Below are 26,358 nucleotides of genomic sequence, written 5' to 3' on the forward strand. Positions count from 1 at the left end.
GTTTTCTGAAACATTTCAGTTGGAAAGACAGCTGTCACTAAGAGGAGCTTAAAAGAAATTCTCACTGCTGAGATGCTCTGCTGGAAAAAGGAAACTGTTGTATCCTGAGGGAAGGAGACCACGTGGAGGGACTTTGGAGGAGCCTGGATTGTCAAAAGCTCTTGGGATAAGCAGAGCCTTACCTCTTCCCCATCTTCACTCTCCTCTTCACTACTTGAATCTGAAGAGTCTCCTCCCTCCTCAGAGGAGTCACCGTTGTCATCCTCATCCTCATCTTCCTCTTCATCCTCATCCTCATCTTCATCATCTTCATCCTCTTCCTCAGACTCCTGTGGATCCAGAGAAGTAGATTAAAAACAAATTATGTTTTCAGATGAAGGGCAGGTACTCATGAGGACTACAATGAATTAAATCTAAAGCAGCCAAACATATTCCCATTTCTAAAAAATAATGCCTTAGTGCACAGATGCTCACGGAGGCACGCATGTGGTTCAAGCCTTAAATGAAACAGAAGGCATGGTTAGTGTGCAGGAAAGGGAAAGTCAATCCCTTCCCCAAAGGACTGTGATGAACATGTGGCTTTCCAGATTACAATTTCTATAATTCTCAACAGCTGACCAAGATCGGTAGAGTTAATGGTCAATACATGGAGAGCCATAACTTTCTCATTACTGCTGTAATGGGAGTAATATAAAAACAAAAAGTTGTTTTTAAAGTTCCCCTCAATTAAATTTAACTGATGCAGCTCCAGCTTATTTTGATTCAAGTAAGCATGCAAGCATTCCAAGATGCTTACCACATATCATCATAGTCCTATGGCTGCAACGGAGAACAATTCTTCCCTTATTACTGATTGGCAGGAAGAATGCTATTGGGAAAGTTTAGAGGTGTTGTAGTAATAAGATCAAAAATGGGAAAGGTGCTTGGGATCTGGTGTGCCACATCTTTTCTTGGGTTTGAATAATAGCTGCCTTATCCCAAGAAAATATGGGTTTGAGTTATGGAAGTAGCAAATGGGTACAACCACATGACACAGGCCTATCACTGCCTTCTTAACTGAAGCACTTTTTCTCCTGGGACTGCACAGCTGCCTTGCAAGCTCAGGAGAAGACACAGCTTCTTTAAAGAGCTGCCAACAGGTGCAGCAAGCACTCCTCCAGATCTGAAGCACTGCTCCCACTTTGGATCTGAATACTGCACACTTCAAGAAGACTATATCTCTTCTTAAGAGAAAAGATAAAAAGGAAGTTCAGCTTGGGCCCTACTACTACCTACAAGATCCATCAGCTGCAGAAACATTGTTCTGCTCTCATTCCTGTTGGAAAAAAAAAACCAATCAATTGTTGGGTACAGAATTTCTGGATTTTACAGTATTTCCAGGATCCAGTTACTACTTTGAAGCTATCAGCTGACCCCAGGAATAACATTCTCTGGAAATTTTCACCAGGCAATAGCTGTATAACATAGAAGTGGCACTGTTAAGATACTTACTGACTTGGACTGCATTGAAGGTTTCATTTTTGGGTTTGGGCCTCGCATCTTCCCCATGTTCTTGCGTTTCTGATGAGACAGAAGTGGAAGGAAGAGGTGGCAAGAGAGAAAATCAACATGGGACATGGCTGCATTCCTTTCCACAAATCAGAATCTAAAGGAGGCACAACTTCCCTTGCCTACATTTTTCATCCTTACTGAATTACAGCCTGTGGCCCTCAACCATACCCCTGAACAAATGGCACCATGGAATCTGATGCCGAAATGGGTAAAATGAGAAGGCCTTGAAGACAAAACTAACTTGACCCTTCCACCCAAGGATTATTTACAGCTAGAGAATTCTCTTTAATCTCCAGTAGTCTATCCTTTACTGCAAGGGTGGAAAGCCTTTTGGTGGCCAAGGATTACTTTTAGTTCTCTGGGGGCAGACTAAGGGCTGGAATGAGTGGAATGGCTTTTGGGGGAGAGGAATGGTGGTTTCCTCTGCTTTTTAGCAGAGTGATGTGTCTACTTTGGGGTATATCACAGTTTTTATGTGTTTCCCACCCCCAAATGGCAAGGAATTGTACCACCAGTTTTCAGCAGTAAGGGACAGAGGGGGTCACAAACAGCCACAAAAAGAGGATCTGAAGGCCAGGAGTTGCCTACTCCTGACATACCGCTACCATCAATTTCTCCTGAACTTCATTTTAAATATCTGGAAATTGACTACGCATCTGCTCCTTTCATTTTGATTACCAAGCCAGCAATTTCTAAACAGTTGTCCCCAGACCACATTTTCTTATATTGTAACCTCTGTAGTTTTTTCAAACTCTTATCTTGTCCTGATGTAGTAGCCCACAGTAAACATCCAACTGAAAGGCAGCCAGCATATATACTACCTAACTTGGTCTTCCCCAACCTGACTGCATTTCTGCTGATGATGGAAGTTGCCCTCTATCATCTCTAGAAGACATCAGTTTGGAGAAGGGTAACTAAGCATATATATGGCTGGAATGCCTGGAAAACATAATTTATTTGTTGTCCAACAAGACTTCATCTTTATCTTCAGCACGAATGTTCAGTGCGATTGAAGTGCTAAAGAAAAGGCGCTATGTTGTAATTTCAGTTTCACTGCCAGCCCTGTGTACACATACCTGGGACTAAAAAGTAGGAAGTGGATGAATGTGCATGGTCAGCCTACAATAACCCTGTCACCACTCTCTGTGTTCTGGTGCGCAGTTAGTAGCCACTTCAGTATTGCTATCCCTGACCAACAGTATGTCATGAACCCAAATCTCTATTAGCTCTGAAAACATTCACCTCCTCATATTCCACTATACCAAGTGGAATACTGCACAACATGGACTTTGAAATGCTTGGCAGGCAAATGCCACCTTCCTTTCAGAGCTACAGTCCCTTCCAAGCTACGTTCCGTTTCAAGCATAAAGCTCAAGAAACATTCTTTTCAGCCCAACAGATATGCAATCTCCCCCGACAAATACTTGCAAGACACTAACACTGGAGGTATGCTCCTTGTAGGCAGCTCTCTCTTGCGGTGACAAGCTCTGTAGAGAAAATAGATGGGAAATGGAAAACCAAAATTAAAAGCTGATCAGTGAAACAGGACAGTGAGGACTAAGAAGACGTGAGAAATCTGAATTAAAAGTCATGAAGGACCCACAACTGTGTGTTACTGATAAAGGAGAACAGTTTTTCATACAGAAGCTAGACGGGAGGACTCCACTTAAATTCTCAGTGGCTTTTTTATTGCATCTTGGGCTTATCAAGGAGCTGTTACCTGCCCTCTTCTCTTCCCCAGTTCACAGCTCACCTTGAGCCACATATCCAGGTGCACTTTGTACTGCTTCTGCTGTTCTTCAGCCAACTTTTTGTACTGATCCTTTTGGTTCTGAGAGATCCGTTGCCAGCGGCTCCCAATCTCCACCATCCGCTCCTTCAGAGGAAGGTGGTTGAGTTCACCATTTGAAAGCAGCTCCTGAGAAAATTTCTGATATCCATTCCTGATACACACAAGTCAGGGAAATTGTCTATTACTCTAACTTCTCTTCCAATTCAGTGGAGCAATGCTATTTAGAACAGGTAATTCATTTTCAACAATTTCATATATGGGAATTAACGCTGGGAGATATTTCTGGCTATCCCACTCTAAACTCTTTAACAAAGTTATCAAAGGTAGGGCTTTGTTGATGAAAAGATGAAGCCTTGTGGATAATTAGTGGCTGGGATCATTGTTATAATAAAAGGCAAGTTTAGTTCCAACTAAGTAAGATCTGTTTATTATCTACCCCATTCCCTGACACTTAAGGCTGTAACCTTCAATGGCATGATTCCCACAAGAGAAATGTGCAAAAAATCTCCATGTGCCCACCTCCCACAAGTCCTTTCATGCCTCCTTTTCATGGACACTCCAGCAAAGTATCTTTTCCCACCCAGCCTAGAGAGAAACCCAAACAAGCCACAAGAAGGTAAAAAAGCAACAGTATTCTTTCACAATTTCCAGACACCTGTTTAAACAAGTTTTTTCTTCTGTCTCATGAAAGTAACTGAGAAGTTTCATGAGATCACAATTCTAACTTTGCTTTACCAAATTTTGTGAAGTTATGCCCTTTTATTCTGCTGTTTGGCTGGGTTGTTGTATGAGAGCGTGTGCGGGGGCGGGATAGTGTGAATGCATATAGTGTATTGTAACTCTAATATGATTTTAGCCCTGTACGGTTGTTTTTTTTTTAAGTTGTTTTGGAAAAATTCTTTGAGAAGTTTACTTTGTACCTTGTAAATAAAACAAACAATAGGGAAAGGCTTATTCCACCCCCAAAGGTGGCATCTACAAGTACTAAGCCAAGCCATAAAGATACTTCCGAAGTCAAACACACAATCCCACATTTCTGCATCCTAATAAGCTAACACTTACATGGGGGGTTTCTTCGGCTCACCCTGGAATTTCATCTTCTTGGAGGCATTTGTTGAGCATGGGGGTGCCCTCATCTCACTCAGTTCTCGCTACAAAAGGAAAAGGAGGATTAATAAAGGCTGCCCTGCCCTACTTCCCTAAAGGTAGTTGAGTTTTCAACAAGGAAGGAGCACTTAGGTCTGCTCAACAGCCATGAAATCTAGAAACCTTTAAAACACAATACTAAAGATTAAAATTCTGTGCCAAGTAAACACTTAATCTGACACTTTGGGTAATGCCTAAACTTACTTAGCCATTTCAACAGCCTGTGAAATGTCAGCTGGAATGATACTTTCAATGTACTTTCAAGCATATTTTCCTGCACTAGAAACCTGATTTATGTTTTTTAAAATGAAGACAGAGAAGTTCATTCTATGCCTGATTTATTTATTAAATTTATAAGGCTGTTCAATTCCACAAAAATTCTGGGCGGCGTACAATAAATTCCTTCCTAAAAATGATACAAGTCAAAAACCACAGGTGTCCAGAACATAGACCATCCATTCTAAAAACTATACAGCAAACAGGACTTGTCACCCAGTCTAATCTGAAATCAGTGGGAAGAGCCTGATTTTAAGGGATTTTTTAAACAAGGTCAGGATGGGGCCAGATGGATCTCAGGGGGAATGTTGTTCCAAAGGGCATGTTTCCTAGGCCCCATCAGATATCACCCCTTAATGGATGAGATATGGAGCATCCCAACTCTGCCCAGTTTCCTACATTCCTAAAGAAATGACACATACACACATACTTGCTCTAATACAGTATAATTAACGCAAACCTCATATCGTTTTTGATCTTCTGCTGCTTTCTTGATCCACATAAGTTTCTCTTTTTTCTCCATATTATTCCAAGTAGCTTCCATGGCTTTTAGTGCTTTCCCCCTGTCATTCTGAGATAAAACAAAGACTGTTATCAGACTTTATGGACTCCATAAACTGCAGAACCATCCAAAGGTGGGCTTCCAATCATTTCAAAAAGACATAAAGTGGAAGGCACGTGTCTTTCCCTCCACATACTTACTTAGCATATTCACTTCCTTCTCTTGCCACCTATTTCCCTGGCATAACCTTTTGTCTTCTTCTCTGCTACACTTCCTCTCCACCTTCATTTTAAATCCCCCCCATAATCCTTTCCTCCCAGCAAGTTCTTTCTGGCATTTATTGAGGCACCTGACAATAATTACCTACCTTGGAGGAGCTGTCAGAAGCAGGAAAATATGTAAGTGTATATGTGGTGCATGTGTGAAGCTAGAATGGGAAACTGGGAAAGGCAAGCGTAACAGGGGGAGGCATACATATTCTGTAGCTTTGCTGTACAGTGGCTAGTCAGGCAGGGGCATTCAGGCTTTTTCCTCTGAAAAGGAGGGGGAGTTATTTGTCTTTGAATCACAGTACCACTTTCCAAATTGCTGGTACCGAGATGTAACACGCTAACAGAATCATTCCTGAGCGCCATCAAAATGAGGGCTGTTGTGAGCTTGGAACATTTCTGTTAAGACTGGAACCCCTGTCTCAAATTCAAAATGGCGCGTCAAGCTTGCAACAGGGTATTTCCAGTGTGAAATGTTTAAAATTTACAATGTTTTACACACTTCTATTGAATACATAACATCAAGAGACTGCCAAATTGTACAGAAACTCAAGTCTAAGCACCGTTCCTGACTAAAATGCCTAATTCAGAACTCAGTGCTCAATATGTGTGGCTGAAAAGAAATCTAGTTGAGAAATATCACTCTTCTCCAGCAGTTAAATAGGACTAATAGTTTATATATGGGCTCCCTCAAAGGTCCCAGCAAATAGCAGCAACTAGATGATCTAAACTAGTGTTTGTCAACCTCAGCAACTTATGCGTAGACTTCAATTCCCAGAATTCCCCAGGCAGCATGGGAATTGAAATCCACACATCTTAAAGTTGCTGAGGTTGACCAACACTGGTCTAGACTGATCTCAAAAAAATTGAACAATCAGACCTAATAAAGTCTTGGAAGGGAGACCTAAAGAAAATCTCAAAGCTATGAACATGTTTACTATTATGACCATGCCTGTCCTTTTCTCACTTTACCTTAAAGCGGGCAAGATAATCGCCAATAACACTTTGCTGCCAGATCTCCTCAGCAGTCTTGGGTGACTCAGGAAGTTTGCCACGATCTTCCTTGTCGGAACCATGTTTTTTCTCTGTCTGAGCTTTCAGGGCAGCCTCACGAGCCTTATATTTGGCCTAGATGAGGGAAGAGCAAGGATGGTCAAAATCTATGAGTTAATCAAGAGTTACTGGCTAGCTAGCCAAAAAGAAAAAAAGAAGAAAAATCAGCTGACTCAAATCCAATGTAATTAAGCTCTGAAAAAAAGTGTTTTACAGAACCCTGGGATTAAGTAGCTTAAGCGAGTTCGAAAATGAGAAAAACAGCAGATGATCTGCTTCATTCACCAAGCACCCCTGCAGGATATTGCTACATACCTCATTTATACCAAGCAGCATTGGATCCCACCCAATTTCTCCATGTAAACTATATATTAACCCAATAATATGCCTAAGAATCATCTATTCAGATTGAGAATATTTTGCTTGCCCAAGGTTGCCAATAGCACTAACAAAAAATTCATTCTCCCCAAGACAACAACTCCTCTTCTGGAAAAAAAAAAAAAAGATGAATTTGTTCTTTTCTGATCCAGTAAAGTGGATTTTAAGGAAGAACTCCCCCCCCCTTTTTTTAATTAAATGGTATGCAGGCTTACTGTGAAGCAAAGCGCTGGTTTCTAGCACCATGACTATCAAGAGTGCCTCTAAGCCTAAACCCTATCCTAGTAATTTTGTGAGGGTGCCTACAACATGCTTTCAAAATTAAAAATACAACCATGTGCTTTAAAAAGGACAGCTGGATGGAGGCTTGAATTATGCAGCTCATGCATTAAAAAAACCCCACACAACTATATATCCATAAATATTTCTATTAGTATTTAATAGAATATTATTATTTTATAATTAAAATTAAATTAAATTAAAATCAAAATTCTGCAAGAAAAACAGTATGATTATAAGCAAAAGCCCTTTTCATTTTTTACTTAAATAACCTATTATAAATAATTGGTGAGGCCCTCACTTCAAATTCTCTGTGGGAAAAAATATTATCTACAGGACACAAATGCCTTCTCTGTATGGAGTCCCCCCACCCTCAATTTTCCTGAACATTTCCAAGAAAAATTGTCTGGTATATAGGAATGTTTTACTTCAAATACTTTAAAAAATATTAATGTCCATTAATAGCCTTATGAATGCATTTCATGTTTTGTTGCTTTTTCTAGCAAATCAATAGACCATAAGTTTCAAAGTATTTAAAGTATGTTAGGTGTGAAGCCTTGCTACTTTTTTTCATTTGCTGAAAAAGTAAAAGATGTAGCCAAATCTGAATTTCAATGAGAAAGGAATTTAGATTTATCATTGTATTACTTATAAAATAGACTGATGTTTTGTTTTGTAGCATATTCATTTTTTTTTCCTTCTTAAGTTTAACTTCAAGAAAAACACTCCTGATTGCTATCTCCCAAAGAACATCTTTCTGCTTTGAATCTCTCTCTCTTTGTTTCTGGAAATGTGTTAATGGCAGGACAGGAACTAGTAGCTTTCATTTAAAATATTGCTACCTAGAAAAACAATGCTAATTTAAATGGATACATGCTTTTATTCTTCCTAGGGAAAGTTATTATCTATGCTTTTAAAGCGGTAAGCCACCCAACATCTTGTGGAGTCAGGCAGCCTCTAAATTATAAAATTAAATTACAATTATTATAGAAGGCAGGGACTATCAGAACTGCAGACCTGAAGCCATATTCTCTCTCTTCTGGAAAGTGCCTCTCTTGAGTTACAAAACAGCTGCAATAAGAATTGAAGCCCCCACTGCAAGGAAAAGATGTCCTCACTCAATTTGCTGGTATGCAGGAAAAGGGCTTATCTTGTATGGCTCCCAAACAAGGGAATGTGGTCCCCAAGAAGGTGCATTCCCCTCCCCCCGCAGTATTTTAGAATAATGCAAAAATCTATATCTTCGTCAAGGTTTTAACTGATTTTAATGATACTGCTTTTAGTTGTTCTACTTTTACTATCATGTTTTATGCTTTATTGTTGTAAGCCTCCTTGAGTGCTTCTATAAGGCAACAAGGTGAGATATAAATTAAATAATTAAAAAACAGATGATATACATAGTAGAGATGTGGCTGGACTTATCAGAATCCAGCTTCCTAGAGAATTCAAAATTTCATTTAGTTTCTTTCCTTTCTTTCCCATGCTTCTAGGCCTCAGGGTTACAAAGGCAATTTCAGTTAACGAAGCCTACAAGTGATGTGTTTTGGCAAATCTATTCTTATGCTCTCTTCCCTCCCACTAAAATGACATGGATTTTGCAAAAAAAGAAAGGATGAATATAGGAACTCTTTTAGTGGCAACAGCTAGTTCACTGTGCTTCTTCACTGCTTCCTAGATCAGTAAACATGAGCAACTAAAACTAGCTAACAAAATTTGAAAGCAGCAATTCAATTTATGAGAGCCAGTTTAGCGTAGTGGTTAAGGCATCAGGCTACAAACCAGGAGATCCTGAGTCTGGCCTTAGGCACAGAGCCAACTGGGTGACCTTGGGCCAGTCATTCTCTCTCAGCCCTAGGAAGGAGGCAATGGCAAGCCACTTGCAAAATCTTGCCAAGAAAACTGCAGGGACTCATCCAGGCAGTTGCCAGGAGTCAACACTGACTCGAAGGCAACAAAGATAGATAGATAGATAGATAGATAGATAGATAGATAGATAGATAGATAGATAGATAGATAGATAGATAGGTGGGTGGGTGGACGGACGGACGGACGGACAGATAATGCTCTGCAGCATAACGAAAACAAATAAAAATCTTCCTACTGCTCACTAGGACTTCCTTGTGCAAAGATGCTTTTCAGCTTAAGGATGCATGCTACAGACCATGAATGTTCACTGTAGTTTGATAAACAGCCCTGCCTTTACCCTAAATCAGCCTCTGATGCATGTACCTCAACCACACCAACTCTGCCTCATCCCTCTCAAACCCAACTTTCTAACTGGAAATCAAGGTGTGTGTATAATTCCCCCAAAGTCCCACACACTCTCCTTCTCAGGCTTCTAAACCAAGCCTCAAGACCTCTCCACATAATAGTCGTAGATGTCCTGGGAAATGGCGATTATTGAAGAATACCTAACAGGGCTCTGATTGGGCCCATTTTGGTACCAAGAAGGTACTGTCGAGGTCTGGCTCCACATGCAACGCCCAGCTAGGGAAAAATATAAGAGAGGCAACGCAAGATGGAATGGTAGGAGCGCCCAGACTGTGACGGAGCTGCTTGGTGCTGATGGCTCTGGAAAATCCCAGAACCCACTGCAGGTTTCTAGCAGGTATTTTTTTCTTTTCCTATTTTTTTAAGGGTGAGGGAGAGGGTCAAGATCCTGGTTTCATCTAAGTCAACAGAAAAAAATCCATGTGACTGAGATATCCAGGAATACATGCTCCCCCACACCTCCCCCCCAAAAGATGATTAGGAGAATGTGCATTATTGATTAAACAACCTTTTTTTTCTCTGAAAGATCATTCCACATCCGCGCCAGCAACCGGGCCAGTTCACTCTCCGACAGTTCGGGTCGCTCCTCCTGCAGCTGCTTGCGTTTCTCCTCCGAGAAGATAAACATAGCAGAAACGGGCCGTTTGGGTTTCTCAGAACCTCCCTGTTAAAGAGCACAAAGGGACTCGTGGTTGTGGAACTTTGCGTTTATCTTTTTTGTTTGTTTGTTCGTTTGAAAGCATTATGGAAAAAGCAAATAAAAAATAGTAAAAGGGAAAATTTAATTTTAGATCTGCAAACCTTATCTACTAGATTAATCAACTAGCATCTTACTTCATTAATCAATAGGGGAAGCCATTCATACCAGTGAGATCAAATTTTAATTGGTAGGGCTGTAAGTTAAAGCAATTTTTGTTCAGCTGCCTTAATGCAATGAAAAATGAAAGAAAAAAAAAAGCTCCCGAAAGATGAGTATTTAAATATAACAATGAGATTGGTAACTTATTAAAAGTCGAACAATTATTTCACACATCCAATATCTCAAAAAGGTTTCTCTGTTGACTTTTGAGCATATATGAATTTATTTTAACTAATTAACAGTTACTAGGTTAAAATGTAGATGGTTTATCAAGTAAGCTTTCTCTAAGTCTGCTGGATGGTTAAGGGGATGGTGGTGTCACATTTAGTAACAAAATTTCTAAAGCAAGTCCAGCAGCCATTTAAAATGAAGTCTTGAGGCTGGTTTAAAGGTCAGATTTATCCCACTGTTTCAGTGTAAAAATGCACCCATATCCACAGTATGTCCTTGCTCCTACCCCTGAAGTGGGTATGTCACCCACCTTGCTGGCATCTGGTGATGACTTCTTAGAGGCAGGGCTGGTGGCACCTTTCTTGTTTATTCCCAGCATTTTTTCCTCTCCCAAAACCCTCTGCTGTTCTTCTTCAGGCAGGCTCTAAACAATAATAGCAATCTCTTTTAAAAGTTTATAGAGGCAAGACACTGGGGTATTTGTAATTTTCTCTATTTAGCAAATAAACCTATACACAATTTGGCAACCTTTTCAGCATCAACAGAAATTTCCATAACTGCCTATTCATTTTCTTCTGAGAAGGACAGCTTCCCAAGAAGGTACTACATTAGTAGCACAGGTAGTCCTCATTTAGTGACTGCCTCAGACAGTGACCATTCACAGTTATGATGGTGATGAAAAAATAACTTTGCGACCAATGCCTGCATTTATGACCTTTGCAGGTCTATAAAGCAAAGGTAAGCTGAAGTAAGATCGTAAGCACAGTTGCAGTTTCACTTAGCGACCACTTCGCTTAATGACCGAGTTGCTGATCCCAACTGTGGTCACTAAACGAGGGCTACCTGTTCAGCATCTACACTGTCTTCATCTTTTATCTGTTCTCCCCTGCCCAGGAATAAGAAAGCCACCTGTGAAAACCCCTGAACAACACAGAACTCATAAAATATGCTGAAGGGAGAGAAGGCGTGTATATGAGCTTGTTTATACTACCCACTACATTTTTCAAGATGCTTTCTATGACTGAGGTTCCAACATGGAGAAGAAATTTGTCCAAGATTTCTTTTCTAGAAACCCAGTGTGATTTTTTCTAGAAACCCATACACAGACTGGTATGTAACACACGGAGACTGCTAGAATGCATCTTGAAATATTTATCAACTCAAATATTGTGCAGAAATAAAAGTGGACATAAACACAACCGCAGTTTATTATTAACTTGTTTCTCCCTGCTAAGAAAAGAGAATTCAGTTTTGGCCAGAGGAGGTTTGAGCTTTGTCACTAAGGTCCCATGACAGATTAAAAACCTGCTGGGTTTGAGAAAACGGTAGATCGTTTTCCCCTCCTATGCCAAATTAAAATCAGTGAACTGTTGTAGTGGTTACGTTCCAACCAATGTCAATTTTTTTTCAAGTTCAATTCATTTTAATTGGAGATGGTTAGACATGTATATCAGTGTGCTCTGGGTCATACTCACCTCCAGGAAACGCAAAAGCTCAATTTCATAATCTTTCTTTTTCTACGAAAGCAAAACAGCAAGAAGAGAAAGTTAGTTTCTTGAGTAGGCTAAATGGTTCCCATCTCCTTTTCCACCCTCCATCCCTGATTTGTCTCTCTAAACCATTTGATTCTTACAAGTTTGTAAGAAATTGGTTTCTAGAAATTCTAATAAATTACTGGACTTGGGACCAAATATTTAATTGACCTAAAATAGTAGCTCTGAAACACAGCTGTACTTGAAGAATCAGTAACTGGAAATCCTCAGTAAACACAGCTGGTGGACTTTCCCCCCATTTTCTGATTCCACAGGTAAAAGATGACAATATCAAGCATAATTTAGTATTCAGGAAGGAAGAATATACTCATTTAAAAAGTCCTGCCAAACAAGGTGAAACTAGGGCACTAGAATTATCCTTTTTAAAGTCAAGGTCAGACAGCATGATGTCCTCCAGATATTCTGGACACATATTCCCATTAACTGACCCAGCATGATCAATTGCAAGGTGCTGTGGGAGTTGTAGTCCCAAGCATTTGTACGATACTGTTGCCATCCTATTTTAATATGTTTAAGATAAGTGTACATGGGGTGGGGGCTACTGCAATTATAAGAATCAAAGGGAGCTTGGGAAGGCAATTAAGAAACAGGGACATTAGAAAAGTAGAGACTGCTGTAGCTATTACATTTCTGGTCCTTCCTAATTGTAATAACACTTGTAGGCAAGAAAGCAACCTGCCTGTTCTCAAGACTGCTATTGTTATATGCCTGATTAATGGCAAGTCTACCTCCACCCCAAATGTGATCCTGGAAGAGTGCAATGATCTAACTGACATCCATCAGATTTCAGCTCCCTTTTCAGCTATTATATCCCAAAGTCAGCTAGCTATGAGTGTTTATATTTAGCAATGGGCACTTAAAACAGGATTAAGATTCTATCAGCATACCAGCAACAATACTTACCCACCAGCCTTCATGCCTCATAAATTAGTTGGGAGGTAGCTTGGAGGATATCCACAGCTCGCAAACATGAGGACTTTGATGTCCACATAAAGGCTGCCTCGTCCAATATGCCTTATAATTTCCAAAGCCTCCCTGACAAGTAATGGGCCTGACTCAAATTATATCCAGCCAGACAAATCTGATAGAATATAAGACAGAAGACTGCCCAAGACTAGAGAATGATTTATGTGGCCACAACTACCAGTTTCAACTTCCCTGTCATGGTCAGACTACTGATTAATTATATTTTCAGCTATGAATTACAACTCATCTCTGCAGGTCTGCCTTGGGAAGCAAAAATATTGTGATAGTTTCCTGGTGTCTCTGGGAGATTACTTTAAATTTGGCAGAGCTACTGAATTCCTTGGAAGATGGGCCAATCACTTCTGGAGGATCCACTCAAACTGAATTAACAGTCAAGTCCAAGAATACAAGATGTGATGGTTATGTTACCAGAAAAGAGAGGGCCGTGTTTTCGACCCTGTTCCTTTTCTTTCTTACACACACACACACACACACAAACAATAGTTGTTTTATGCGTATAAGAGGCAATGCCCCTGCTTTCTTTCTTATTTCTGCAAAAAGCAGGTCGAGTGCTCACCCCTCACCTATATTGAGGAATGAAGTTAAATGAAATAGCTGGGCTAACAGAGAGCAAAGAGAGGGATGGATGCCTGATGACAATTAAAAATGTTATTACTTGCATTATTGGCTACTATAACTAGGTACTGATGGTGAGAAAAGTGAAATTTTGATCATTCCATTTATACAATGTTGGCTAATCCAGCTGGGAGAGAGAGGGGAGAGCTCAGCTGTAATACATTCAACAGACTGTTCCAATTTAAATTTTACAAGTGTAGCAGAGACAGAGGTGCCCACAGTATAGAACCAATTGGCTAGGACTGAGTTGTGTTTCAGCTTACAGCAAATGAAGTTATGGACAGTCTGCTTGGATGACTGTGTCATCCTCTATGACATTTGCCCTTCCTGGGCAGTTAAGAAGGGCCAAAATGGGCTGTTCTATCACCACTGCAGCTATTAGTATCAAATGCACAGAGAATGCAACGTGCTGCTGCTATAGTGGTTAGAGGAGATTCTGAAGGCACAGAATCAAAGTGCACAGGGAAGAATCTGCAATATTTTTCTTACACAATTCCTTCCACCAGGTGTCCTCCATCACACTCCTCTGCCTTCTCCTTTCTATTCTCCTAAACTGACTACTTTTTGAGGTTTCAGTGTGCTCGGGTTCAAACAAGGCACCACTCTCAATTCAGTGTCAATTAAACAAGGCTGAAGTGAAGTCTGAGAGAATCATAGTTATAAATACATCTGATTGATCAAGGCCAGATAGCTATTACCTGAAATAAACACATTCTGATAAATAGATAATACATTGAAATGGCCATAAATTAAGCAGCCGGATTCCGTTCAGTCTTAATCATTTTATTTTTAAAAAAGGATAGAGAAAATACCCAGTTTTTATAAGGAACCAAAGGAAATGACTTTATTATGGATAAATCTGGATTGCAGCTGGGTGAATCTCCTCCTATAGCAGAAGGCAGGCACAGAAGCCAGCCAGCATGTTTGTGGTCCTCAGAATCCCCTAGCCTGTGTGCAGATAAAATTTCCAGTCTTTTTCAGTTTGGGAGAAAAACAAATCCTGCTCTGCTCGCTTTCGGAGTGCAGTCCTAAACATGTTAAACGCGCCTCACGCAGCCCAAATAGCAAACTCCTGTCCTACCGGCAAGACGGAACTTGCAATGACTAACACGCCTGCATTGTTCAGGGAATAAGGCAGCTTCTGCCATGGGGGGGAGCGGGGAGGTGCATTTTATTTTCTGAATTTTAGTTTTCCTTTATTTCCTTTTGCTCTGAGAACTCACATGAACTTCATTTTTCCATATCAGTGAGTTCACAATGGTTCCAGATTTGAGATTCCTCTTCTCCTTTCTTTCCTTTTTTTTTTAATAACAGCCCTCAAAATAAAGCACAGCAATTTCTCCAATATCGGGCAGCATATCTGGAATATTGAGAAATATGTTGTGGGGCAACTCATAAAAATGGCTGCCCATCCACAAAATGTCTGCCATGAGGGACCAAACAGTACAAAACAGCTGAACAAGTAGAATGGAGTCAGGCAGACTTTTAGCCTCGCCGAGCACCCCATCACGTGTCGTCTACCTGTCTTTTTTGTGGGCTCACTTCCAAACAAAGAGCAGCCTGCCGCTACCCTTCATTGTTATTTTCTAAGAACGCCTATGTGGACCTGCAGGGTCTATATGGGGCCTAGAGACTTTCTACCAAATCAAGAGGATGACGATGGGGCTGGCACTTTGCTCTACAACATGTCTGCCTCCCTTTTTTATTTTTAATTAAAAGAAAGTGAATCAAGTAGGGCAGGGGACTGATAGACACCCAAAGGCACGCCTGTTAATATCACATTAGCCCAGGAATTGGTGAGTCACTAACCCAATTAACTGAATGATCATTTTACACATTTTATTTATTTGTATTGCATGTAGTAGCACGTAGTTTATCTGCACTCTGTAGGGACAGATGTTTATTTGCATTTTGAACACTGGACTAGACTTCCAAAACAGCTGAACGCGACTAACACATTGCATTTCTGAATGTGGGTAAATAGAATTCCCTATCAACAGTGGGAGAGCCAACTCCAGTTGAATCCGAAATCAGGAAATGGATTTACTATTTGTCTCTAGAAAACATTTTTAATCCTTGCTCTTCCAGCTGTGCTTACCTGATCACACTTTTTGTGGTAGGCATCCTTTTCCTTTTGTGAAAGAAGTTTCCACTGCTGACTGCAGAGCACCATCCGTTCTGTGCTTGGGACATCTTTCATGTTTGCCATCAGTTCAGCACAGTAAAGCGAATAACTATTCCTAAAATAATAAGTTGCTTTATGTAATACTGTCCCACTGAGTTAGTACTGGGTACACTTTATACTAATCAACAGCAATCAAATGTCTACGATAATAATTCTATGTCTCCCGTGATAATCCTTGGAGATAAATTCCCATTTCAGCTACAAATATTCATTTGGGGTAGGGATTCTCACCAATAATTTAAAATAGAGGTGCCTTGAGGCCTCAGAACCGCAGTCAGCCCCCTCAACAGTCTTGAGTGCCCCCCCTCAAAAAGATGTCAGCAAATTAATCAAATGGGAGAACTGTTAAAAATCCAGGAAGCACCAAAAGACATTGCATGCTTAGTTAATTTATTACGTTACTTTTTTAATTCAATTTTTTGTCCTAACCTGTCAGCCCTCCCAGGTAAACCGGACAGGAAACACAACCAGATGAGCTAATTCTACGTTATTATAAGGCTACATTAACAGAATCTTGCAAGTCTGAAAATACAAATCTCCCGCTGTCACTTTTAACAGCCTGACACCTTAGGGTGGATCCTTTTTAAGTTTCTTTTTTTTGCCCATTGTTCAGCTGCAGGCTTCTCCCCCTTTTATCTGATCATTTCCTAGGCAGCATCTTTTCCCCTCATCCCTCAAGGTCATTCCTACATACCATTACATAACCCCACTTCTTAGACTACAGTTTCTAATATGCCACCCAAACGATGCAGCCCCAAAAATGTTGCACATTTGCCCTAAACTGGGAATGCACATTGTGGCCTGAGATTGTAAACCAGTGGGGATAAAGGGCTCTAGAGCTCTTCTTCTGTGGCCCTGGAAGCCCCTGACCATAAATGAAGAAAATGGGGTGGTATGATTTTGAGGTAAAAACACACAAAAATGATTAATACAAGCCCTGATATTGATACAAACCTTCCAAGAAAAAAGCTCAAAATCCCTCCCCCAAACTCAGGAAAACAAAAACCACCTCCATTTCCAACATCAGCCCAGCTACTGCGGTCTGTAGCCTCTTCCCAAACATTCACGTGCACCCCTGGACCTCAAAATCATTTGCCAATTCTGAGAAGGCAATCTTGGAAACAGCCGCTTGTCAACTAATGTTATCCAACCCCACAAGCATCAGCCTAAGAAAGAGAGAGAGGGAGATAAAGAAGTATTGGTTTTATACAAGCTTCTTTGCTTGCATAAAAATCACTACTTTGGGTGATTTTCCACCCTAATCCAAGGGTCTGGTTGCTAGGATGCAGGGGTTTTTGAGGTGTATTGTTCTCTTTCAGATTTTTACTGGAGCACTGAATTGGATCTACCACTGAGAGGGAGATGAGAGCTAGACAGCTGCAAATAAGGGCTGGGAATTAACCTGCAGGATCACAGCAGGCAAGTTTTATTTCAACACAGTATCCTCCAGACAAACTAGAACTGAACTGAACTCCCAAAACACCTACCCAGCACAGCCAAAGAGTTTGGGGATGGCAAATTTGTTCAAATAGAATCTCACCCTCAGGATAAAGCAGTGGAAGGGAATGAAGAGTTGGATGACCTTAACTAGTTTTCAGCTAGACCGGTGTTTCTCAATCTTGGCAACGTTAAATGTGTGGAGTTCAACTCCTAGAATTCCCCAGCCAGCATTTGAAGTTGAAGTCCACACATCTTAAAGTTGCCATGGTTGAGAAACACTGAGCTAGACACTAAAAACTAACATGAGCACATGTGCCCCAAATTTGAAAAAGAACAGACTTTCTGTCATTGGTGTCTTGGCAAATGCATCAATTGCAACTATTGCAGAGAAAAGCAGGAGGAGGAATGTGGTGGGGAGCACGCCCATAATTCTGCTCATCTGCTCTCTGAATAGCCTTTCAGAAGCCAGCTGGAATGATTTGGGATTTTTAACCTCAAAAGTTTGGAGAATAAAAGCAGGACAGGAACAGGAGCATCTCTTGCTATGTATTCACCATCCTACAATAGTATAAAAGTGAAAGAAAACTATCCTCTTTTTAAATACCCAAGGGACTACAGACCAATCCCCCACCCCATACTAGAAAGGATGGGAAGGGGAACAATTTAGGGCAAGTGAAAATGGGCTCAAATAAATTCCCAGGGCTTCTAGCCTTCTTCAAACTGCACTGGAGTAAGGATAAATATTTCCTCCTCCTTCATGGAGGAAAGAAATATCACAGTGCCAGCAGGGTGTGTGTGTATGTGTCAAAATCTTCAAAATGGTTGGCACAATGTTGTGATGCAAGCCCTGCCTCTTTGTGTAAAGGGTGGGGCTTGAATCACAACATTGTACCCACCATCCTGCACATTTTTATTTCCTTGCAGATGCCACTAACCACAACATTAGACCACTGTTGGGAATTGGGGGGAAAATGAAGAGTTGCATTCTGCCCATGAAGATAATTGACAGGCAGGCCCTGGGCCAGATTCTACCTGCAGTGGTCAGGTTTAGAAATGTTCTCTCAATGCTCTCTTTAATGCATTTTCATTGCCAGCTGAAATGGTCTTTTATCTTTAACAAGCTTTTAAAAACACTCTTTATTGGTTTTACCTTGTCCCCAGTGTTATCTTATTTTTCTTAATTGTGGTTCTGGGGTGTGGTTTTAAATGTTCTCATTTGATTGTAAGCCACTTACTATTACTGTTTAAACTGAAGGGCCGGTCAATTTTCAAATTAAAAGGAGTGAAAATCGGTTATTAGAGCTGAGATGGGTGGCTATTCTATTCCATCCCATTTACAAAAGAAAACAATCTGCTTGGGGACATCTGGGTAATATTCTGGGGCACAAGGGGTTATACTAAACATGGCTTTAATTATCAGCACTGAGCTTGATGTTGTGGCACACAGAATTCTGCTGCTCTTCCCAAGCTGTTTGCTTTTGATTTTAGCAACCTCTTTTAAGAAAGGGGGAATCAGAAAACCTTGCTGAATTTATGCTTCTGATCAACCTTCTACCAACCTTTGCTGTGTTAAGAGGACTGCATTCAGAAGAACAGTTTTTGTAAGCAGGTTTGTAGGTAAAAATAAGGAGGTCATTGTTAATCTTATAATACCTGGGCAATGATTCAGAACAAGTGGAAAAGATTCTAATGTCTGTCTATGAGAGGGAGGGGAAGGGGGGAAGGGAGGAAGGGAGGGCAAGCTGTGTGCATTTTTCTCCCTCCCTCCCCTACACTATGTGCTAGCAACGGAACCAAAAGCGGGACTGATTTTCTTTAACATGGCAACCATGGACGCAAGGAAAGGATACTGTTTTGCACTTTTTTGGTTAAAAAAGACCCCAAATTCTGTTCATAAGGAGCTCAGTATAGCAATATATAGTATGCCTTTGTCCTGATATATATATAAATAAAGGTTCTAGAGTAGGGATGTTCTCCACTTCAGATCCCAAACTGAAAAAGTACTATGGAGCAGGCACAGATCTGCATGCCATATCTACTTGGCACCTCTGAAGTAAAGCTGTTTCTTTTCCCTGCTTTTTTTTTTTTTAAACAGAAACTGCAATCCCAGGAAAATATAAATTTGAGTTAAGCATGCCTGTTCCAAAGCACGTTACTACACCCTGTCAGCCCTTCTTAACTCAGACACTGGTAAAAGAGACAGCGACAGGGGCAGCATGCCTATCCACGTGTGCTCCAAAGCACCTTTTCAAGCTTTGGATGTGAAGGAAAGCGCACAGAGGTAGATCAGGCACAGCACACAGGCACATGAAGCCTCCAAGTGCCTGTGTACAGAGAACAGACTTAGCTTGATCATAAACCGATTTCTAGGTTCACACAATTTAAATTTTTTTTAAAATGATTATGATAGTCATATTGATATTATCGTTGATATTTTGGTTGTTGTTGACTTTTGTATACTATGAGATTTTTCTACTGTGGCTGTGGCATACAATTATTACTACTACTAATCATAGTACATTGAACCATAATGTAACTGGACAGGCACAATATATTAAACCACAAAAATCTAATCAGCATTATCATTAAACAAGGGTAGCAGCTACTAGATCTTTAGTGACCTAGTTAAGTGTGTTGAATGAACAGAGCCAATATGTGATGTGCTGGGACAGGGACTTGAATCTGGGTCTCTTTTATTCTAAATTCAACTCCATGTTCCTTTTGCCACACCAAACAGATGTAAAGTGGATCTCCATATTTCACCTGTTCTAAGAAATACTGTATATGTGAAAATGCTCCACCAATGAAGAAAGGGGACAAGCCCTCCCTAACATGACCACCCCAACTTACGGAGGGGGCTTGGTGGGTCGCCCATCAAACTTGTCCTTCAATTGCCTCTCTGCTTTCGTTAGGGTGGACCGCGGTGGCGCCCCTTCCTCAATGTTCATCTCTGGATGCTTCTGTATGTAATCTCGCATCATTTCCTGAAAACAGCAAGCACAGAGGGTGGTTAATGCAACACATTGACAAAGCTTTGGGGAGAAGCCCTTCCTAGGCTTAGGGCAGGAGAGAACCCACTACTTGTCCCTGACCGATTTCAACTCCTGGCAGACGAAGCAAAGAAGGCGTTGCTCTGCAACGACCTTCCAGCTTGGTGAAAGGGAGTTGCACCCACAAATCGGCTCTCGGAGCGTGGCTGGGTTTGGACAGCCGCGACAAGGCCGGGCTGAGCACAGGGGGGAGAATATGGAGGGGAACGGTTGATTGTTCCCTACCTCATACTCCTTCCGCTGCTCCAGAGCCTTATGAATCCATTTCAGCCTTTTTTTGTCCGAGAGCTGAGACCATTGCTTGCCCAACGCTTCCTTCACCTCCTTCGTGGTGGCCTGAAAAACCCAGGTGGGGAGGGGGAAATAAAAAAGGTAGGTACAAAGGAAAAAAATGGGGGAAGGGGAGGGAACACTGCCCACCCTAGTGGTACAGCAGTGAATTAAGCTAAACTTTGGGGAAGATGAATTCTGTTTTTTTTTAAATATCTTTTTTCTAGATCCTGCAAGGAAGCGAAATATAATTTGCTGCGTATGCAGAGAATCCAATATGAGAATTCTGGAGAATCTTTGTTTCTGGTTTTAAATACATATAAAAAAGATTCTAAGCCCATACAGGTCATTTTTAAGGGTCTCATGTCTTTGCTCTCTTTCTATCCTTCTCTTTCTCACCAAAAGGAGCACTGTCTGGATAATGTGAATTATGGAATCTAATACAAATAGCAAGCAAATATTACAGACAGACACTAAGAGCAGTGTATCACAATATTTATTAAGTCTCGCTGCACGCCTCCAAGAGTGTCCCTCCATGCCTCCAACAAAGATGGAAGTTAGTGACCCACAGGGTTTTTGTGGTGATCTCTCTCTGGCCTTATTCTGTTTACCATTCTTTACAAATCTAACACTTTAGAAGCCATTTGTACATGTGACCTTCATCACCTTGTGGCCATGAGTTCCATGAATGTTCACTGCATGAAAATGACTCTTTGTCTACCCTGTATGTTTTGTTCATCATTTGTACTAGATTACCTTAAACCTTATTGTTTTAGAAGTAAATCAGAGACTTGGCTACACTCTAAAAGGGCACTTAGGGCTACTCAAATAAATTGCAATTAAAAAAAAAAAGCCCCCTGGAATTGGCTATTTGAGGAGGAAGTATCCGAGCCATCAGCCAATCAATGGCACTTGGAGCTGAAAAAGTTGTCAACCCCTAAAGTAAACCATTCGTATTCACTGCCCCATTTTCAAGAGAGCATGGATTTATAATTATTTCCACTTGGATGTCTTTAAGATGGTTCTCCTGTCTTTAATGGAACAACTCCCAACTTCTTAAAACATATTTGTCAGGATTATACTTCTCCAGTCTTTACTTAGGTTTCATAACTTTTTCCTGATCCTTTGGCAGCTCTTTCAAGACCAGTTTTACATATTCAGCAGAATCAAAGACAAAGCTTTTCCTGAGTGTAACATCTCCAGATGTAGATGGGGGAATTGCTTTTATTTAAATGCTTTATTTATTTAAAAAAGCAGAACCCCTCTGTGGATAAGAAAACAATATGAAGAAACCGTGAAGCTGAACATTTCCTTCTGACGGGCTAATAGCTCCTGTAGCAAAATGAAGTTTTCTGGTAAGAAAAAAACACTCATGTGCAGGATGAGAAGCCCAAACTTTGTAACTCAGGAAGGCCTTTATCACTTGGTTCTGCTTGAACTGTAAGCCAGACCCCAGAGCCTCAGATGACCAGAAATTAAAATAATTTGTCTTACCCCAAACAGCAGAAATTACATTTACAGACTGCAATACTTACATTTTTCCCCTTGCTCCAGTCTCAGAAACATCCTCCTACCTTCCTCTCTCCCTTTGTTTTCACCACTTTCTCTGGGCGGTCTTTATTCATGCCTCCCATACCCACCTTTACCCACCTTGGCCTCAAACTTATAAAGGTAGAGCTACTTACATCAGGCCGGACTTTCAGGTAGATCTTCTTCTCGTGAGTATACCAGAGCTGTTGGGGGGTCTTGGGTTTTTCTGGGATATCAGATTTCTTGGCATTCTGAATGAGGTCAGGGTGGTCTTCCCTTCACAGAACAGGGATGGTAACAGGGGATGGAAAATGTAAGGCATCACCATACTGGAATTAACAAAACACACTTTCATATAAACCTCTCTAAGGCCCTATGAACCAGTACCCACTCTTTAATGCCAAGAAATCCCCAAATTGCAGGATCAATCTGCCCGTGTCCTATCCATAGGATAATTTTATTTTCTCTCCATACGGCCTTAAAAAATGTTCCCTCACAAGCCTCCAACCTTCAGCCATAGGCAAAGAGGGCTGTGGGTCTTCCTTCCAATAGTCAACTCTGAGCTTTTTCATTGCCTCCCCCCTCTCTCATTTTAAAGAGCTGTTAATCATTTGACATAATACCAACATGTGTTCTTGGCACAATTATATGCAACTCCTCTCTTGCTCTGAAACCTTCTAGCATCCAAGAATAAGACAGGGCCATGGAAAAAAGAAAAGTATGAGAGCAAAGGCCTTATCCACTGCCTACCCAAACATTCTTGGAGAGTCAACAGGCATGAGTCTCTGGGACAAATACAGCATTTCACAAAAAAGTCTACTGGCTGGCAATGGAGGCCAACAAGAAAGAGAGGAGGAAGGTAAACTGGATAGGCACAATAACCAACAGCAATCACCCAAGCAACTGTTGTGCTAGATAACAGGACATATTTCCTACATGATACAGATGTTTCCCTTATCAAGAAACACTCTGTAAATATAAATGCTCAGCACATACACTGTTTTTGTCTGGTTTTTTTCAGAAACTGGAAGTTTAATTACATGCTATAGAGCAGGAAAGGGCAGCTCCCTTCAAATTTGGTGGTTGTGCATTGCAGAAAATCTGGCTGGTCTACATTTTCCTTTCCCAACTTTGTCTCCCCAGAAGTTGTGGTCTACCGCTTCCATAAGTGCAAATGACAGCTTATGTCATTCATTGAGCGAGTTATAGTATAACATCTTGGGACTCAACATATCTCAAGCTGGGAACAGCTGCCTAGCTAGATCTTTGGTTTAATTCAACATTGGCTTATAGGATTTGCTTTCAAATATTCACATGGAAAATATTCACCTGCCTTGCAAATATATAAATTTATGGACTTTGTTATTCCATCACTTGGCTTTTAACATGGGAAACGGTTCCTATGCTGTAGAACATGCAATTTTTGAAGCCAAGGAACCTTCCACCTGCACTCATTCCTTCCACTCTCTCTTCAGCCACCTCCAAACCAAAGCAGCTTTCACAGTAAAGTTCAAAAACCCTTCACTAAACGTGTGCAACTGAAGTCTACAGCTGAGAAGCCTTAGCTAATGGACACAAGCAAGACACTGTTGCTTAAGGTCTCTTACCTAAATCTTGCCAGATTCCGCTCAAAGTCTTGTTTCTCTCGTTGGAAATCCTGAATATACTTCATCTAGAAAACAGAGAAGAGAGGAAAAATACTCCACAGCTGCTATGTATATATAAGGTGGCTACATGAAGTCATCACACACAGGCACCCCCTCATCAGGGACAGAGCTATCTTGATTCTTTATGCTGAATATCTAGTTCCCCTAATTCTATTTTCTGAAATCCCAGTTACATGGTGTGTGTGTGCATGTACAAAATGCCCATCCTGTCTTCCACAGAGCCCTGTGACTGCTCCTTATCTCTGGGAATGGCATGAGAGATTCAGTTTCTTGGCATGCAGAGCTAAAATGTCCCAAGCAAATATACTTCCATGCTGCCCTGGAGAAAAGTCAGCTGGAGAAAGTGAACCAAGCCCTACCGCAAATATCCATCTCTCTGGACTCCAGACAGGACAAGGACTTTATGCTCCTCAACGGAGAAGCTGGCAAATAGGCATCAGCCATTTCCTGATTCTATCTAGGCAGGTCCCTCAGAAATGCTAAGCAACTTTCCAGCAGTAGCATCTTCGGTTCTTCTTAGCTCAGAGCAAGAATTGTAGGAATTTTAAATGCTCCCCTACTCAGGAACCTTTGCCTTCAGTCAGCAAGGCAAAGGTTCCTGAGTAGGGGAGCATTTAAAATTTGGCACATTTGCATACACAAATTCTGTAGAATGTTATCTTGCTTCCTATTTAGTTAAGCAGAGACTCAGATAAAGGAGGCTTATCTTCACAAAGGTAAGGGTTTTTTTTAAAAAAAAAGCTGAGGTAAAACCAACCCCCCTTTTATAAGGAATTTCCTACTACTTAAGCACTCTGTGCTGACCCCACTTGTATCTTTTGCTGGTTTCTGCATTTCATTTATGATCTGCAAAGAGCTCTGTGCTGTCACCATTTAAAATAGGGACGCAGGAATTATGACCCTGGGGCTTCATGCAGCCTATTTTTAGCGGCCCCAGAAGTAATAGGGCCAAAAATGTTTTGAATTTTTGTTCTTTAGGGTTTCTTTTTTGCATATAGGGGGATTTCAACAGATAAAAGCACCTTGCAGATGCTCAGACATCTATATCATCTCTTAAAACTCGCCTCCCAAAATAAACTACAGACCAGCTGATTTTTGGAGTGTGGATCTCAACATGCTGTACAAAGCATGGTGCAGTCAAGCCACCAGAAGTTGTTCACTAAATGTCAAGTGATTGCCAATTCAGCAGGCAAGTAGAGTCAAGTTCCTTCAGCCACCCAGATATATAAAAATAATGGTTGCAACCAATTCATGGGATGGTCATTCTAGAACAGAAAGGTCTATAAACAGGCCCTCCACAAGGCAAGCATCCAGCTTTAAGCTCAAGATCCTAACGATCTGCAGCCATTATTAAGTAAGTCTAAAGCAAGTGGCCTATAAACTCATTCTGTGGTTCATAATTTCAGCTTTTTAACTGTACGAGCCCTTGAAAAAGGGAGTATCTTTTTTGGCAGAAAGCATAAGAAGTAATTTGTAGGTACTAAGTTCCCCAAGAAGGGAATACTAGCCTTTTCCTTTCTTTCATTTTCTCACTTGCATAGAGCTTTGCTGGGAGCACAGATCAAAAAAAAGACTTGCTTTTAGTATGCAAAACTACTTATGGACATCTGCCATTCCTGATACCCCTCATCACACTCCTAAATACATACTGCTCACCTTTTTCTTTTCGGGGAGCTCCTTATATTTTTTTGAAAGAATCTTGGTTAGATCCAGGTTGCTCATCTCTGGATGCAGCTTAGCGTATTTTGCTCGCTTTTCCATGAAGAAACGGAAATATGGGGTCAAAGGCTTTTTGGGGAAATCAGGATGCTTCTGAACAGGGGCAAGAGAGAAAGGACATAAGGAAGAAATATTTTGAGATGGTTTATTTCCCCACAAAAATGGAAAAATCAGGGTTTTACTTATTCTTCTCACTGTGTTTTGTTTATAACATTTGTTTTAAATAAAAATTAAGCTGAGCCAAGAATTTGGAATAAGGTAATAGCATATTTAAGTAACACATGCAATTAAACTCAACCATGAAACTCCACTGATCTAATAATGTAAGCTTTATTTCAGGTTAGAATCTCTATGGGACCACACACACAAGTGCAGCTACTTCTGAAGAGACATATAAAGTTTGTCTGTTTTGTCATTGCTGTTCATTATTGTTTTAAACTAGTTGTTCTCAGGCTGAGGCAGGATAACTGTGTAAGGCAGGACAGCAAACATGGAAGTCTATCACAGTCTTCCCAACCCTGCGTCTCTCCATGGGCTGGGACTGTAACACCCAGAATTCCCAATCGTTTCCCAACATATCTGGAAAGCACCTGGTTAGGGAAGCCCACTGTATGCTATCAACCATAAGTTGTCCTCAACTTGTACCTTCAATTCGTAATTATTATTGCTACACAAAGATTTCTCTCCTTTCATTCAAGAGCTCAGGTTGCATACAGAGTGTTCCCTCTTCCTATTTTCCCACAACAAGAACCTGGAGAGGTAGGTTAGCCCGAGAGAGAGTGACTGGCCCAAAAT

The 26,358-nt window shown here is 40.8% G+C and overlaps 1 protein-coding gene across 6 annotated transcripts in view; it reads right to left on the minus strand.

The window, feature by feature from the left end:
- UBTF (upstream binding transcription factor) overlaps positions 1–26,358 on the minus strand; it is a 46,416-nt gene that overhangs the window by 8,163 nt on the left and 11,895 nt on the right. For 4 of the 6 annotated variants that reach the window (XM_088143380.1, XM_015887591.3, XM_088143382.1 and 1 more), the window contains 16 exons: positions 25,501–25,656; positions 23,785–23,849; positions 22,333–22,453; positions 20,603–20,713; positions 20,178–20,311; positions 15,801–15,942; positions 12,023–12,064; positions 10,858–10,971; positions 10,026–10,181; positions 6,509–6,664; positions 5,226–5,336; positions 4,406–4,494; positions 3,305–3,494; positions 2,991–3,038; positions 1,492–1,560; positions 183–329 (listed from right to left, as the gene is read on the minus strand). In XM_088143380.1, the coding sequence (XP_087999506.1) occupies positions 183–329; positions 1,492–1,560; positions 2,991–3,038; positions 3,305–3,494; positions 4,406–4,494; positions 5,226–5,336; positions 6,509–6,664; positions 10,026–10,181; positions 10,858–10,971; positions 12,023–12,064; positions 15,801–15,942; positions 20,178–20,311; positions 20,603–20,713; positions 22,333–22,453; positions 23,785–23,849; positions 25,501–25,656 (1,851 nt within the window). The remainder of the gene's footprint in view (positions 1–182; positions 330–1,491; positions 1,561–2,990; positions 3,039–3,304; positions 3,495–4,405; positions 4,495–5,225; positions 5,337–6,508; positions 6,665–10,025; positions 10,182–10,857; positions 10,972–12,022; positions 12,065–15,800; positions 15,943–20,177; positions 20,312–20,602; positions 20,714–22,332; positions 22,454–23,784; positions 23,850–25,500; positions 25,657–26,358) is intronic. The other 2 variants (XM_088143383.1, XM_007425341.4) reach the window with 2 other exon arrangements.

The sequence above is a fragment of the Python bivittatus genome, unplaced genomic scaffold (assembly GCF_059951505.1).
Source record: "Python bivittatus isolate LINGU-HERP-01145 unplaced genomic scaffold, Pbiv_v1 ctg000410_np1212, whole genome shotgun sequence".
NCBI classification, from domain to species: Eukaryota; Metazoa; Chordata; class Lepidosauria; order Squamata; family Pythonidae; genus Python; species Python bivittatus.